Here is a 17750-nt window from a genome sequence, read left to right as displayed (position 1 = left end):
TAGCTTAGTTAGCTCACTAACTAACGACTAGTTCTTAACTAGGCCATAAAAATGGTCAACTAATCATAGCTATTAGCGTAGCAAACTGCTGAAGCATATCTGAAATAACTTCTGACTACCTATCACTCTTGATATACTAATAGAGCCTAAACTTGCGCCACGGCTGGCAACTAGTTAGTATAATACTTCATTGATAAGATACGTTAGGCCTTATGGAATATTTGAGACCGACCGATAGTGCTACCAAATATTCAACAATATAATTATTTTCATTTGATGCAAAATTGAAAGACGATGAAAATTATATCAAAGCTATTTGATTTAATATTTTAAGAATGCGATTGTGATGAGTGTGGAACTCACAGATGTGACAGCAGAGATGGTATTTGTGAATGCAAAGTTAACGTCGTTGGAAGTCACTGCGATCAATGTGCGGTATGTTTCCTATGTTTGCTATCAACATTGAAATGAAAAGGAAATTATTAGTTTACTTCTTAGCAACATATGGGAGTTTGAGGGGATGTACTAATTTTATTTATTGTTTTTGTCTCGAACAGGTTAAAATTTTTGTGAAATTTTATCTTTTCCACCCTTTTCCCGATGAATTTTCCTCAAATTAGTTAAACTGAAGAAATAAAATTCTCTAATTTAATACTACTTCGTCCAGCAGTTTTTTACATGAGAAATAGTTGATTTTACACCAAAACTAAATAAACCTTCGGGCTCTGGTTCAGTTGATTCCAGATATATCTTTGGATTGAATTCAGTAAAACTACCTGATTTATCTCGAAAACGAATAATAGATGTTTTAGGGTGGACAACGTGGTAAAACCTATAGCGGGATACCCCAATTCTACTGATTTGAACGTAAATTTCAACTAAAATTAATTTAGTTTTATCTTAGAATCAGTGTGTATCCCAATTTATCAAAAAATATATTTAAATATCTTATTGTCTGAAAAATTATAGATGTTTTCTTCAATGGCTTTGAACTTTTAATTAATAACCGTGGTCTTCTTTAGCCCGGACATTACGATTTCAGTAGCTGTTACGGATGCCGTGGATGCCACTGCGCTACGGCGTCAATTCATGAACAGTGCGATTTGGTTACTGGTCAATGTATGTGTCAACCTGGTGCGACTGGGAGGACATGCGACGTCTGCGATGCTGGTTTCTGGAGATATTCATCGCAAGGATGTATCTGTAAGTTAAAATAATAATAATTTTAATAAGCTAGGTTAATACTTAAAGCACTTACAATGCGTAGGAAGGTGGTGGCAAGCCAACAGCTCCCTACACTCATCTTTACCGTTATTCACAACAAGTTTTTATAGAACTAACTTATTAGGGAGTAGTAAGAACAGATAACCTTCGACGACAAAAAGAAGGCAACATGCTTGTTCTATCTAACCCAACTCAAAACGCAATCAGAGTCTCTTTGGAGATAGAGAAATCACTACATTGGTCTCTCTCTGGCGTAAAATTAATTGCAATCATTTCGTTACGTTTATGATTAGGAAAGGGAGGCGTGCCATTTAACCATCAGTTGTGGAACTAATAAGGCTTTTTGTGCATTTTATTCGATGTACTAAAAAAAGACTCCTGCACATTTATTTAAAATACCACTTTTTATTCGCCGTGTGCTATGCTTCTTCCGTTGACCATTAAATAATCTTCGTTAGTAAAAGGTAGAATCGTTATAAAATTGGCCGATAAGACCTAGTTCCAAACAGATATTTCCATTACCTTCACCTGATGTGTCGTACCATTTCTAAGTCAACCAGTTAATTCTTTCGAATTGATTTCATTTTAATCTATTTTGATTGAGTAATCAAGAAGATATTGAATTTTAATTAAGGGCCTTCGTAATACTACGTCACAACTAAAATAAACAGCACACCAATCTAGTCCTACAGAACTTCATCAGTAGAAAGTAACCCCCAAGGCTGGTTGCTAGATTCCACCCAGATTCAATTAATGTTCTTACACCCGAGGATTAGAGAAGAACATGCTTTATCAAATGCGTTTTACCGATAAAACGTAATATCGTTTTGGTCTATGGGTAACAAATTAGTTTTTTCAAAAAGATTTAAAGCAAAATGGGAAATTTTCTTGCACCATTCTGATAGGATCATATTGAATTGGAAGTAAACAATTTCACTTTATTTCTATTCTTTTAAAATGCAGCTTGCGATTGCGATTTGAAGTATTCTGCTGGTGCTGGTTGTGATCCTCAAACGGGACAGTGTCAATGTCTGCCGGGAGTCATCGGCGAAAAGTGCGACAGTTGCCCTTACAGATGGGTGTTCGTAAAAAAGCAAGGTTGTCTTGGTAAGTGTTAAAGGTTTTTCGTCAGTTCTTTACCCACGGTTATTCAAAATTACGTAGTTATTCCCCATCAACCGTAGAACTTGATAAAATTTAGGAATGCTTTTCGAAAGCAGATAGTATTTAAGTGTTTTATAAACTATAGTAAAGTAACTTCCATTTCATGCAATTCTCGTTTCCAATAGTTCATGGTGCATCAGGCATTGTACTTTCGCAAATCATATTACTGAAGTGTGGTTTATTTCCTACATGTAAATCATATGTGTTCAATCGAAAAAGCATAAATTGAAGGGGTGGAAACGTCGCTTTCTCCGAAAAGCATAGCTACGAAACAGTGGATTCGGGTTATTTTTAAATCGATGCATTTTTTTATTATAACGATGGACCGAAACTGGTATGATATCGGTTTCGGTTACCGATTTCGCGATATTCTAGATTTATCGGTTGGCCTCTAAATTACTGATTTTTCCGATACCGATTTTAAAAATAACCGATAAATTTATTTTCTGTTTTTCCTTATATTTTAAAACTGATTGTCTAAAAAACAACCTTGACCTTTGGCTTTGCTTATTCGGCTACCACAGGTCCACGATTACTTCCGGTGTTTACCCCACGCGTCCCATAAGCTATGTAATGGTACGGTAATAATTTCCCGAATCTCAAATATTGGCTAAATAATCTGTATCGATATCGGTTAAATTACGATATTGGTCAACACTAGTTCGACCATAACTTGGTTCGGTTTTAAAAAAGCATAAAACTCGTTAGCCTTTTCGAAACAGTACATACTAAATAAATTACTTTTTCTAAACGCTCGAGCTAATTTTCTAAATCTGCTTTAATTTTTTTTTCAATAATTTTCGAAACGTTTTATTGATAATGTTTAGAATGTGGACCATGCGTGCATTCGTTGTTGGACGAAACTGACCATTTGAGGAGCATATTCGATCCACTCCACGAGGAGCTGGGAGAAATCTCGGGTTCATATTTCACCAACAAAAGGCTGGAGAACGTCAACAACAGCGTCAACGAGTTGAGAGTGAGCATTTACTTGGCATTAAATGATTTCCGATTTGACAGCATTCATTATTAATTTATAACATGAACATGTAGGGGATCTATTTTTCTTATAGCGAAGTTAAAACCTTTGACTAAAGGTTTGAAAAGACCGAAAATGAGAATATAAAAATAAATTGTTTTAAGCGACAGGAATTTAATTTAACGAATAGTCTTAGTTGATATGTACGCCGCGCAAGTCTCGCAAATTTGCGGCGTTTTTCGCGGGAAATCTTGGATCACGTGATCGTCGGTCTATTTTTCATACATCAACGTATAAAAATATTTTCGAAAAATTTGTCTGGCAGCACTTCTCTCTGAAAATATGGCAGTCGGATAACGCGGCCGAAAATCCGTTTCGGCGTTCTGATCATATCGACTTATAAACTATTCGATTTGACAGTATCCCATTCAAATCAATAATAAAACATGGGGGATTGGTACAATTACGACTAGTTAAGATAGTATTTATAAGAGTGTATCATAAATTTGACACAATAAACCAGTTTTAGGTTTGCATATAAAAATTAAGCTTTAAGTGACAGTATTTCTAGTAGGTTTTAAGTTTCAAGAAAGTTTTATAGTTAGGTTAGTAACGTTATCGGAAAACTTTACTGTCATAGAGGGCGATGTCGACTCAAAATATGGTTTGTGTTTGTTCCAAAAAAATGATACAAACGTGATATTTAAGCAATAAATCAAATTATATACCTTATTTTCTCTGCTCTCTATTTTTTTTATAATTCCGTAAAAACGATGTAAACAATTTATTTAAATCATGTATGTTTAGATATACACCTCTGAACTAGTGTGTGTATACAAATTAGACTAACTTGTAAAAATCATTTGAAATTGAAAAATAAGTTTGTACGTTGTTTGATTAAACACGTGGTTAAAATTGTAGCAATTATTGGAAACCGCTTTTATAAATTTTTTCGATTTATACGGTTGAAAAGTTGAATCGTAGATTTCACCAACTCCTACTCTAAAAAAAAGTGGGACCTAATTTCTGTAGATTTATCACTTCAACTATTACTAATTTAACTTTTTAATTTAAGCCGATTGTTGACGAATACATTTCCGATCCAACCGCTCTCAATTTGAGTCCTTTGGAGGCTGACTTGCAAGATCTGGAGGATAATACTGATCACGTTATGCGCAAAGTAAATATTATCTTACTTTTCAAATTGCCGCACGAGTGACACATCAATCAATAGAAATATACGGTAATAACATAATGACGTAGACACAAACACTCGCTTGGCTTTATAAACACCTAAATCACTATTGCTAAGATGGCTCTCGTCAATAAAGAAAACGCACTAGGACAACGAAAGAACGCATTAAGAGAACTTTCATGGCAGTGGAAAGCTCGACATTCAAACATGTCCGAGAAACATTCCCTAAACGTTTAGATCGCTTAACACTTCAGTCGTTCTCTCTATTCCTCTCCCATTTTCCTGAGGATACCAAAAGTAATATCCTGCAGATTATCTTCACTTGAATCGTCACACCATTTACATCTATTTCATACTTTTTATAGACCAAATTTTAATCGGTTGCACTTTTCTATTCTAGTTCAGGCTTTGGTGTTCAGAATGTATTTAGTGTACTGAGATCATACGGGTCTACCTTCCTGGCTCGTTGTCATTATTTATTGCCTACTTTGTTTCTCAAACGAATATAGGGTAATTTCATAATTGCATAGTAGCAATGTTCGTCGTAAGAACGTCTTTGTGTTTCGATAAACCTTTCACAAAAGATAATTTAAACCACTTTATGACTTTTAAATCGAAAAATTGTTAATTGATTCTAAGTTATTGTGTCCATTTTTATAACAAGACCCCGACCATAGGCATTACTATTTTTAGTTTGCATTAGGTAATAGTTTTGCTACCCATATCGGGATGTCCCACACATTCTCAGTAACCTTCATAAGTTCTTGATATTGTGTAATATCGCACTCAGACTTTCTAACAGAAATCGGTTTGTTTCAGTCCACAGCGGCTAACGAATCGGCCAATCAGGAGGCCATTAGCGCAGACGTGACCCGGAAAGAAGCTCTCGAAGTGGAGAAAATTGTGGAGAACGCAGCTAGGATCGCGCAGGCTATCGTCCGGGAAGTGGTGAAAATCGCTGATGGCCTCGAGTCTGATTCGGGACCCAATGTTGACAGATTCGTCAACGAAGCGGAAAGAATTCTTCAGGAAATTGAGAGCAAAGATTTTGAAAAAGACAAGAACGAGTCCAACGACGAAATGCAGTTAGCTCAAGATCGTAAGATATACGCAGAACCTTTTATTTACTGTTGTTAGAAGTAAATGAACCGAATAGGCATGCAATTTAATATTTTAAAGACGCCTTAAGTGGATAATTTCGCTTTTATTGAGATTTCAAGGTGGAGTAGCTAGTACAGTATTTTGACATCATTTTGTTTCAATACCATCCTGGCGAATTGTTCCGGTTAGTGTAACATAGCCGGGCTAAATGTTATTTAGTGAAAACTAAATACTTTTGGCCTGTTCTGGGAAAAAAGGTATTCGCGTTTTAATCTAAGATAAACCATTTAGTTGTTACAGCAATAGAGAAGCTCCAATCTAAACTTCTAATCAAACACCGAACTCCGGTTACGTCTCTCTATTTTACGTTTGACAAGAAGAAAGCGTAATTACTGCCGCTTAACGAATAGTCATAAAATTAATAGTTTTCAATATAGAGTAATTAATATGGCCATAATAGGAGACTACATTTAGGGTAAAACGTGCACATTGGATTAGAGAACAATCCTCATTAGGGTGGTCCTTATTTTATTCCCATGTATGGAAAAATATTTCAGTAGAAATTTGGGATAATTCCATTAAAATTTCGAAGAAACGCAATGAGTTTGAAATTTCCTCATATTAAAGTGAAAACGGTGAAATTTCTTTTTATAATTTTAAGTAAGTTAGTTATGGGTAATGGCTAATTTATCTAAACTTTAAATATGATAAGTAAAATACGTATTTATATTACGTGGTTTGGATTTGCTTTGTTTACGAATGATAACGCGTCCGGTAGATAGGAAATTAAGGGGCTTAATAGTAATAGCAAAATTCCCAATTATTTATTTAAGCTAGATTTGCTATTCCCTTTCTAATTATTTGGTGCTCGGGAGTATTACAACTGGTTCACTTTGAGCCACAGACAATGTTACGTATCTTTCCGCGGTTAAGCACCCTTTCGAGCACTTGTAGGTAAATGTTTAGATTTTATGAAGACGTCACTCGTTAGATATTTATCAATAACTTCTGGTCTAATTTATTACGTAACGTGAAATGCGGTTCATTTCCTTCCGCGTGAAGTTGAAACGGGCAATCGATGTTCTTATCCCAAGATTGGTTTTTGGCCACAGTTCTCGCCGAGGTGAAAATGTTCCGAGATCCCTCCATTTTCAACAAGGACAGGTACGAGGAAATTCTGGCGGAACACAACAGATTGGAAGATTTGCTGCGAGAGCTACGTGATCATTGCGACAAAACCGCTCGTCTCACCAACGATGCTAATCATCTCAATACCAGGAGTAATAACGCCAAAAATAACATCGACGTTAGTAGCCATTTTTTTATGTGGAAAGATTTAAACGCGTTTATATTTAGTGTTCTCCTCAAACGGGCAAATAGAGATAATGATAAAGCTAAAATTTCACAAATTTATCTATTTTTTTATGATACTTCAGTACTTCCTCGAAACAAAAACCTTCTTTTTCAAAGGAAAATTCATTTGTTTAGATTGTCCATTTAAATCTTTTTTCACTATAAACTAAGTAAAATTTATATTAATTTTTCGTGTTACAGAATAAAAATCAGTATGCGTATACCGGCGTATACAGAAAAACATTGCCGCCTAAAGCTAACATTTCTGGCTACGGGCTGGTCTGTTTTACACTTCTGCTCGAATTTATAACCGGACCTTACGGCAAATTGTTTGTGTTTCCAAAATTTGCACACATGTTTCTGTACTTATATAACTAAGATTGGCAGATGTTTCGGTCAAAATATTAATAAATTAGTTTTTGGGACTGTTTGGAAGGAAACCCCGTGGAGTTTGAAGATTCGAGTCCTCGAACGAAAATAAAAATAGCCCTACTGCTTTTAAGTGACTCTCATAAAAAGGTTCATGTTGTGGAGTATAGTACGAAAAAAATTATGTGCTAATCAATTGGCGATCTAGTTCTGTTACTACGTAAGAAAGTATTAATTTTTTTGAAGGTTTATAAGGTCAAATGGTCCAACTATTACAGTTTGACCACTTGACTTAATAAACCATGAAATAAAATACAAATATTTATATATAAATTATATGTATATTTGTATTTTATGATACCCGGAAATATATTTTGCCAAATCATATAGGCTTCTGGTAAATTACATTTTTAAAATTGAACATCTTTATATGCAATAATTGGTTTGAAGTAAAAAAATGTGCAATACTAAAAAACGTTTAAATTCAAGATGGACCATTTAACCGTATGAACCATAATTGGGGATCCTCCGCAAAATATTCAATACTTTTCTAAAAACAAGATATCACGGACATTTGAGTACACACACTCCCCGATGTATTTATATATTTTAAACAATAGATTTAAAATCGAAATTTTTTCAATAATCTTGTACATTATCTTAAAAAACCCAAGAGTTATTTTATCAAAAATAAATCTTTCGCGTTTCGCTACCTTATTTCCAAAACCAGGTTACTCGAAAAATTTGGTTTGTCTAAAAATAAAAGTGTTCGCGTTTCGGTTATTTATTTCCAAAAGCAGGAAACTCGAAAAATTCGGTTTGTCTAAAAATTAAAGTGTTAGCGTTTCGGTTATTTATTTCCAAAAGCAGGAAACTCGAAAAATTCGGTTTGTCTAAAAATTAAAGTGTTCGCGTTTCGGTTATTTATTTACAAAAGCAGGAAACTCGAAAAATTCGGTTTGTCTAAAAATTAAAGTGTTCGCGTTTCGGTTATTTATTTCTAAAAGCAGGAAACTCGAAAAATTCATTTACCGGTAAAATTCCTCTTGGGTACGTTCAGTTCAATTGTTCAAAATTTTTTAAATAGTTAATACATCGGGGAATCATGTGTACTCAAATGTCCGTGCGATATTTTCATGAGAATCACTTAATAAGCAATTTTTAGTTCGAGTTTTCGGAATAAATAGGGCTTACTTCAAAATTTTTAAATGAATTTATTAATATTTTGACCTAACACTTTGCCACTCTCATATAAACATATCAAAAAGTGTTTAAACAAGTTTGGCATCGCTTACCTATTTTGGCATGATAACCATACGGTATGACTTACCTGTAATATGAGTTCTTAGTTCCGAAGTCTCCCCGTGGCGGGGTAAGCAGACGGTTTGTCACTGGCCTACTGCACTGGAAGTTTGGGGAGCGTAGCCCCAAATTAAGAAAAAAATACTTAAGTCATTTTATTTTAGATTGTAACTGCATTAGGCCGATAGTATTGTTCAAACACCAAATGTTTTGGTCGTGTGCAGATTTTATGCAATTCGCATATTTTGCGATTTTAAAAGTTATTCGGACAAATTTTCATAGCATCCGCGGAAATTTCTCCTGCCATTAATTAAAAACGCGCTTAATATCGATGTCTAATGGTATCAAGTGAAATTTAATTGATATTTGTTTTTCAGAATGCAATAGAGCACATCAACGAAATTTCTGGTACTGCTAACGAATGGCTGGACACCGCCACTGATTTCCTGGAACAAGCAAAACAGTTTTTGAAAGACGCCGGATACGCTTATGAAGTTAATATTTAAAACTTTTCACGTATCAACTAATCATCTAAATTTATAAAATTACATATTTTAGACTAAGATTAAACAAGATTTGGATGACCTTGACGATGCCATAAAAAAATTGGAAACGTTTTTAGAAAATATGAGAGAAGAATTAAGTATTACTGAACCTTTGGTTAAACGTGCAGAAGACCACGCTGAAGGATTGAGACAACGAGCGGCTGTTCTTAACTCGTACGTAGTTTCCCAGTTTTATAGTTAATGTCACTTAACACCCTAAAAATTAGGACCCGAGCAAAAAACATTTAAATGTAATTCATTAACTTGTGGCTTTCCTAATACGCGACTTTCAAAATTCGTTCATCCAACAGACTGTTAGCTGATACGAAAAAGGCATCAGAAGCCGCGGTTAAAGCCGGAACAGCGTACCAGACAATTGTTAATGATACCGAAGAAGCTAATATTGAAGCGGAAGAGGCGTTTGTTACAGCTGAAAGTCTCGCGCCTGAAGTACATATCATTAAGCAAATATTAAATACGCAAAGAATCTTTGTTAATGCCATAACCTTTTACATTTTAGTATGAAGGACTGATTGATCTAGTGAACTCTTCGAAGAGTATGAGTGATGCTCTACTCACTGAAGCTGAAGACCTAAAAGCTAAAGCTGAAATAGGTTTGTTAAAAATCTAACAGAACCATTAATACCGGAATAGAAAGAGACTGTGGTATCAGATTAAAAATACTGATCACCGCTAATGAAATAGGTTTATTGTTGAAATAAAATTAAGAGTCTGCCACGTTTATGAGATTGAAGCTAGATTATAGGTTTTTCGCAATAAGATAACTGGTCTAGATTGACTTTGGACGTCTCCCTTAAAAGGAATGGAAAATAAATCAAACAATCGTTTGCTAAGACGAACCATAACCAGTGGTGTAGTTGGGCCAGGACGGTGCAGGGCGTCACCCCGGTGCTTTTTTCAAAGGCAGGTCCCCGCCTCGCCTTGGTTTTTCCATTTTGCCAGGGCGGACCCTGGCTCTTTTTTTCAGCTTGCCAGGGCACGCCTTGCTTCTATTTCGTATATCAATTTTCTAGAATAAAGGGTGTGTTAATTTTCTGATGAATTTTGCCCGCAGAAAAATACCATAACAATTTCAAATCGTTACCTAGGTACAGCCAGCTTCGATCACGCTAAAAATCGAAGTTGGACGTACATTTATAGGGGCCGGTACAGCCAACTTCAATTTCGCGCGCAATCGAAGTAGGCTGTACCCAGGTAGCGCCCCGGTTCTTTTTATTTTAGGACTGCGCCACTGACCATAACTTCATTTCTCACGTGACTACCGCCAATCATTACTAGCTTCTGTTCACATGGTGTCAGAAATGATAAGTTCGTTGATGCACTTGAGATGTGGAATTTTACACACTCTTTTAATATGCTTTCATTTAAATATCTGTATTTCTTATTCGACGGTGATTTTCTCATATTTTCTTCCACATTCTGGTTTGTGTTTCATGTTGTACTCTTCTTATTTGTCGTAGAACTGCAACCCCGCTTAAGGAAGTTCGATGCCACTGTTAGACTTCTGGAAGAACAAAACAGCGCTGCTCAACGAGGATTGGATATTGTGAACAACGAGCTAAGGAGGATTCCGAAAGGTGATATTGACTATTTTTCTTATAGATCAAATGGTTTTTTTTTACATCCTGTCTTTGAGAGTAATAATTACGCTCAGATTGCTCCATGAATTGCACGACCGTTTAATTTAGAGATCGGCGGAGCAGATAAATTAACTGGCAAAATTTCATTTAATCATAAAAATTGCGGTTAACCGTTTATTCGTGGATATTATCCATGGACAAAAACGATTTAATATGGGAAAAAGCCAAAAATAACTGATTATTTTTTGGATAATTTTTATTTATAGATATTATCCAAACAAACGGTTAATTGTTATCCAAACGCCGACCTCTTACTTCGATCTGCAGTTTTGAATCGTATAGGCGGTTTTAAATTGAACATCGAGTGGCGCGAGTGGGTGATCTTAAGTAAAATTTGATGTTCACCTTCAAAATTATTATATCGAAAATATACTAAAACAGGGGCCACGTTACTTACTAGGCAATATAGGCAAATGCCTTGGGCTCACACTTTCGAAAGGCACGGATTAAAAAAATCAGGATTTCTGAGTTAATTTAGGGGGGATATAAAATGCTTATTGTCAACCGGTTATACTTTGTTGGGTCTCAACATCTGCTTACGCGGCCTTGTATTAAAATCCTATGATAAAAAAATAAAACAAATAACGTATTTATTTACACTTAGCGAATATGTTGAGACGATCCACGGGTACCATGAACTAGTAAGCAAATAGGAGGTGTTTTATTTAACCGTCCCAACGCCACTAGCATTGTGTTACCGAGGCCAAGAGGGACCAGATCTTGGACATCCCATTTATGAATTACTCGATTGGGTTAGCTTATTTGACGAGTTTCATTTTATTTCGTAGCATTTCAAAGTCTCATTATCACATATTTATCCTAAAAAGTTTAAATAAGTTTGTTTGAGAATCCCTACTATTGAGGTATTTAATCTAAGTATCCAGAAAAGTAATAAATTAAATTTGAAAGTTATTTATTTATAAGAACAACATATTAAATGAAGTGATAGCTAGTGCGCTATTGCGACATGAAATGAGCTGCTAAGTGAACACAAGTGACACACATTGTAAATGAGCTCCCGGCGAGTATAGATATTGTACAATAAAAAACAAGGCAGATTCTAATCTGACATAACCTTGAGAAAACATCGTAACGTGGATGGTTTTTACATACACATAAAAAGTCTTATCGTAATCTTCAACACTTACGAAAATCACTGTGACTTAAGCTAATGTCCAAATTTAAATTCATCTGTAATCAAGATACATTCAGTTCGAAACAAATCCTTTTTGTATAAAATCGTTATAAAAAATTTAATTTTATGTATTGCAATTGGTTAAAACTTTTTGAATCGTATTTCGGATCATAATCAGAGTGGAATCTGATCAATTTGGAATTAAATTTGATTAACTATCATAAGCAAAAACAACGTATAGCTCCGTATATGTAAGTGGAATACAAAGCGCAGGCGGTTGTTACTCTTTTTAATTCCTTTATTAGTTAAAGAGTTAGTTTAATATATTTTCTAAGGTTTGGTAGTAACCTCTATTTTCGTATGTTGGGAAAAGGTGATACTGCCGAGAAAGCACAAGCCTCTCTGGATGCTTCGTCAAGATCCAAAGCAACTGATACAGATACACTTGAAAGCGTAGATGACATCTTGAACGCCCTGCCGCAAAAGAAAAGGCAAACTGATGACGAATCGAGGCACCACGACGACGTGGATCAAGCCATTCGAGGGTCTAACAACTACGGTACGTTAGATTTGCATTGAGACGCTTACGAAACTGACATGATCAATGCCCTTATTTGGTTCAATACATATCCAGTTTAAACCAATTAAGTTGGGATCAAATGAGTTTGTTAATATCGGAATAAAGTGAAATTCGGTACATGGGAATTGTATCAAATATAACGCATTGTGGATGTCATTATCAGCGTTAATGTTTTCTCTAAAATGTATCTTTAAAAATATGTGCGACCTTCATTTGCCCTGAACGCCCCTACTCCTAGCCTTAACGTTCGATAATGTAACTGCATTAAAACAAAAATGCAATTTTATTAAATTTATAATTAATTAAATATATATCATTTTTAATTGGATTTATAAGTTTAAAGAAAATACATACTAATAATGTTGGTCATCTATTACTTATGTTTTACATAAGTTTGTCGGTACAGTATTTATACGTAGGGCTTGCGCGTGCTCATTTATTTTGAGTTGTGAATTTTTCTCGGTAGGGGCGCTTATCCTTTTTGATGTGCTACGTCACTCCACATATGATGTAAATTATTATAGAATAATGCTAAACGGCCTACATCATATCTTTCTAGTGAGCCGAGTTAAAGAAATTGTTCCGGAAATTAATCAATACATCGGAAGATTGCTTCCCAAGGAAAGAACCATGAACCGAGCAATCGACGATATTGCGGACAAAATTGCTGAGCTCAAGCACAAAGTAGCACTTGCCAGACAGGAAGCTAACACTGTAAGGAAAACATTCTACTCTATAAGTAAAACGCCAGTAAATTAACCATCGGTAAATTATCTGTTTATATTCTGATTGGTTCTCTGGGGCTGTATTTATATAATTAGGGATGTACAAGGCTAGGTTCCATGACAGCTAGCAAGTTTTACTTGTTATGCTCCTTATTTTTATGACATTTCAGAAAACTTCGATTTAGCCTTTATTTTAGTTGTTTTGATGCAAGATGGATTTAATGATTTAAATAATTAATTTTTAAATATCAAATTAGCTGCAGTCATAAGAGTGGTCAAGCAAAGCTCAAAAAAGAAAAAATATTTTCAAAATAAGCCATTTCATAAAATATTTTGGTCATTTTCAGATCAAACTTGGAATGCGGTTCTACCAAAACACCACTCTTCAGATCAGAAACCCGGACGCCCTGAAGAAGGAGAAATCAGCCACGCATACCGCCCTTTCACTGTACTTCTTAACGCAGAGAAGTGAAGGACTTCTCGCTTACGTCGGAAACCTAAAGAAGCAAAATAGAAAGGTACTGATCCCTGTTATTTCATATTAATGTAGACCTATTTAGTGGCCAAAGTGAAAATTTGTTAAGAAAATAAATCTTCTTGGCTCACGAAAATCTGGCAGATAAGCGCTACTAGCTTTCTTATTAGCGTGCTGTGTGGTTTTTTTATGGTAATTTAAAAGGCTAGTTTGATTAATCATTTTAAAACTTGTTTTTTATTTTGAAACAAGGATGAATTCCTTTCGATTGAAATTCGTGCCGGTTACGTTGTGGTTCACATGAGTCTCGGTGGACGAACGGAGCAAATACTCAACGAAAAATACGTGGCGGATGGCTTATGGCATCAAGTAAAAGTTGAAAGGTAAAGTCGTTTTGAAATACTGATTACCATTATGAAAATGTGTTCGACTGCCACCTCGCCCTCGTAACGTAGCCCGTTTTAAATTACTGTGTCTCATAATAAAGATAGTAGCCAATTCACAACTTATGCCCAAGTTATTTTTAATGCCTTTAAATCATGTGGCCGGCTTACAATGCGTAGAAGGGGGGGGGGAACCGTTCATGCCACGCGCGCTTAATGCTCCCTACACTTACTATTAACTTTAACCTCAACAAGTTCTTTTGGAAAGGGAAAACCGAAGGAATAGGGGGAGCCCAATTAAACAATTGGTAGAAAACACTATTAAAATTATGAAGTATCTTTTATCTTTCATAATATTTCAGTTACCCGTCCCCTTCTCCCTGTAACATTATAAATGACCAAAACAATATTAATTTACATAATATTTTATTAAACTCGCCAATTTACCATTAATATTTTTATTCTAAAATGTCGCCAAAGACGGTTCTTCGCGACATTTACCTCACCTCGTCCCGAGCTGAAATAACTCTCGTATTCTCTCTCGAAAGCCGAATTTTTATCAGTACGACGGACGCTGGCACAGTGTATATGTGTCATAATATTTTAAAGAAACAGATGCACACTTCCAAAATTTTCGGAACACTTCTCTTTATCCCCTTCAAGTATGGGCCACGGTGTGCAATAAGTGGTGGCTTTACCAGTGACTCGGGGTCCGGCTCTTTTAACCCATAAGGGAGGTGGCACACTTTAAGATGCTAGCCAAAATCCACCTCCGACTTCGGTCAAGTAGAGGCCGGAAATTGAGTTTTAGCTCAGGCAAACGGAGAGGGTCCAGGCATCCACGTCACATCAAAGGAATAGGTAGCCTGTTGTGGAGCGGCGGGTCTCCGTATCAGGTGCAGTGACCCTGTTTACTGGCGAACGTGGATCGCTGTTTGCCAGTCGTTCCCCTTTAGGATTCTTTTCTGAAGGGTTTGGCTCTACCTACGTAGGTAGGGTGTCGGCTGGAGGTGCTCAAGTTTGTCATAACTCTGCGAAAATTAGGCCCAGAAGTCGAATTTCATAGACAACTGAAAATAAACATTTGTACGTTATTATAATCCGCAGTCGCCTTGGCTTAGCTGCTTCTTTGGAAGAGGACCCTTGCCCCAATGCGTTTGCATGGAAACCAATCCCGACATTGTCCTCATTGACTAATATCGCATAAGATACTCTACATCCGTCACATTCTTAAGCTTCGTTATAATCGTAACCCTTTCCTCGCGTAGAATGGCCAAGATAGTGAAAGTAACGGTGAGAACCGAGGAAGAAGAAGACTCCGTCAAGCAGGGCTCGTTGCAAGGAACCAACATCGTTTTCGACGTTGATCCACAAAATGCAAAATTCTTCGTTGGAGGTGTTCCTGAGGGCATTGCGGTATGTAATAAGAAAAATTATCAGTTGTTTTGATCCAGGAGATAGAACTGGTTCACTAATTTGTATAAGGCAATTAGGAATTCCAATTTTGTATTATCGAAACGCCCAGGTTTTACTGTTTTATTTATCCCATTTATAAATATTTTTTAGTAAATTTAATTTTGTACGATTTCCGAGATATATTAAATTTTATATCCCATCCTTACCCATTTTTATAGGATTCAATTTCATTTATAAATTTTAAGCAATATAAATTAAACCAATGCAAAATAATAAAATATTATTCTTGTTAAGACTTCTAATAGCCACATGGGTCAGTACGCCCATATAGAGATTTAACTTACATCAGTGTTTAACTATATTTTCTATTCTAATCCCATTCCAAAAAGGCGATTGTGAAAACTCACACGCGCTAACCTTAATTAATTTCATAACCTTTGAACTATGGCATCTATGGCAGGGCAAATGTTTATATTTCTATGCAAACTTATTTATAGGACATACAATTATAAATCAAACTGCTTTCTTTTATACCTTGTCAATATGTATATTTATATAGCTACCAGATGACGTAACGACCAGGAGGTTCGAGGGTTGTTTGGAAGAGTTGTCCTTCGGAGATTCCCCGATAGGTACTTGGAACTTCTTGGTAGCTCAGAACTTGGACGGATGCACCGACCGCAGTCAGTTAATTTACAAGGAATCCTCGACTGGGCTCAGGTTCAAAGGAACTGGCTATGCCATCGTCCAGAGAAGAAAGATCAATCTCGAAAAACAAACTTTCATTTCATTGAAGTTCAAAACGTACGCTGCCAATGGACTGTTGTTCTTGGTTGGAAAAGATGTAAGTAACTAAATTACTTGGTTATGGTTGTAAAGGGGGCTGGGACAATTCAATATTTTACCTGGAGAATTCCAGGTAAAATATTGAATTGTCAGAGTGGATGCATCTAGGAAACTCACTAAAAAATATGATAAAATAAGTCAGCTAAATTTGGTATATTATATCCGGTTTTGATGTTTTGTACTATTATCTTTAGGGAATCATTGAAGCCATTATTATACATAGTGTTGTGATGGTTTTATGAAAACTACTTAAGGTCCAAATTTGAAATTTGTTTGGTTACGTAAATACACCGGGAGGCATTGATTGGTGAAATGTCATAGTTTTCTGAAAATATTTTGTTGCTCTAAAAAAATCATCATTAGGGGCTAGATCAATTTTATCAATTGAGAATTTCTAGAGCATAATCTTCTACCGACGAATATCTTGCGTTCGATGGAAAAATACTTATTTTACTCTGAAACAAATTTCTACCTTAAGTAGTTTTCGTAAAAAATCACTTGTTCGAACAAGTGTATTTTGGAATTTTTTTATCTCGAGCTGAGCGCTAAAAAGCCTGTCGCAAATTTGTTTGCAAAGACGGAAAGCTGTTTTCTGAAACCCAAGGTTTCTTTTGATACACAAATTGTTTCAAGAGAGTGATTTTTAGAGTCTTTTAGTGGATTTAAGAGACCTTTATTTTTAAGAGACGTTTAGTGGTTTTAGAGACGTTTAGTGGTTTTAGAGACGTTTAGTGGTTTTAGAGACGTTTAGTGGTTTTAGAGACGTTTAGTGGTTTTAGAGACGTTTAGTGGTTTTAGAGACGTTTAGTGGTTTTAGAGACATCAGTGGTTTTTAGAGACATCAGTGGTTTTTAGAGACATCAGTGGTTTTTAGAGACATCAGTGGTTTTTAGAGACATCAGTGGTTTTTAGAGACATCAGTGGTTTTTAGAGGCATCAGTGGTTTTTAGAGACATCAGTGGTTTTTAGAGGCATCAGTGGTTTTTAGAGGCATCAGTGGTTTTTAGAGACATCAGTGGTTTTTAGAGGCATCAGTGGTTTTTAGAGGCATCAGTGGTTTTTAGAGGCATCAGTGGTTTTTAGAGGCATCAGTGGTTTTTAGAGGCATCAGTGGTTTTTAGAGGCATCAGTGGTTTTTAGAGGCATCAGTGGTTTTTAGAGGCATCAGTGGTTTTTAGAGGCATCAGTGGTTTTTAGAGGCATCAGTGGTTTTTAGAGGCGTCAGTGGTTTTTAGAGGCGTCAGTGGTTTTTAGAGGCGTCAGTGGTTTTTAGAGGCGTCAGTGGTTTTTAGAGGCG

At 35.7% G+C, this 17750-nt stretch overlaps 1 protein-coding gene across 1 annotated transcript in view; it reads left to right on the top strand.

The window, feature by feature from the left end:
• Positions 1–17750, top strand: part of LanA (laminin subunit alpha) — a 78796-nt gene that overhangs the window by 42751 nt on the left and 18295 nt on the right. The window contains exons 35-52 of the mRNA XM_090159522.1: positions 335–435; positions 1023–1203; positions 2188–2331; positions 3216–3367; positions 4443–4547; positions 5382–5661; positions 6776–6969; positions 9065–9181; positions 9246–9406; positions 9544–9682; positions 9753–9846; positions 10714–10830; positions 12402–12587; positions 13168–13322; positions 13681–13851; positions 14061–14191; positions 15460–15607; positions 16167–16451. Of these exons, the coding sequence (XP_090015648.1) occupies positions 335–435; positions 1023–1203; positions 2188–2331; positions 3216–3367; positions 4443–4547; positions 5382–5661; positions 6776–6969; positions 9065–9181; positions 9246–9406; positions 9544–9682; positions 9753–9846; positions 10714–10830; positions 12402–12587; positions 13168–13322; positions 13681–13851; positions 14061–14191; positions 15460–15607; positions 16167–16451 (2861 nt within the window). The remainder of the gene's footprint in view (positions 1–334; positions 436–1022; positions 1204–2187; positions 2332–3215; positions 3368–4442; positions 4548–5381; positions 5662–6775; positions 6970–9064; positions 9182–9245; positions 9407–9543; positions 9683–9752; positions 9847–10713; positions 10831–12401; positions 12588–13167; positions 13323–13680; positions 13852–14060; positions 14192–15459; positions 15608–16166; positions 16452–17750) is intronic.

The sequence above is a fragment of the Leiobunum rupestre genome, chromosome 9, assembly GCF_980474605.1.
Source record: "Leiobunum rupestre chromosome 9, qqLeiRupe1.1.hap1, whole genome shotgun sequence".
NCBI classification, from domain to species: domain Eukaryota; kingdom Metazoa; phylum Arthropoda; class Arachnida; order Opiliones; family Sclerosomatidae; genus Leiobunum; species Leiobunum rupestre.
Note: the sequence above shows the minus strand (reverse complement) of the source record. Positions and strands in the feature narration are given on the sequence as shown.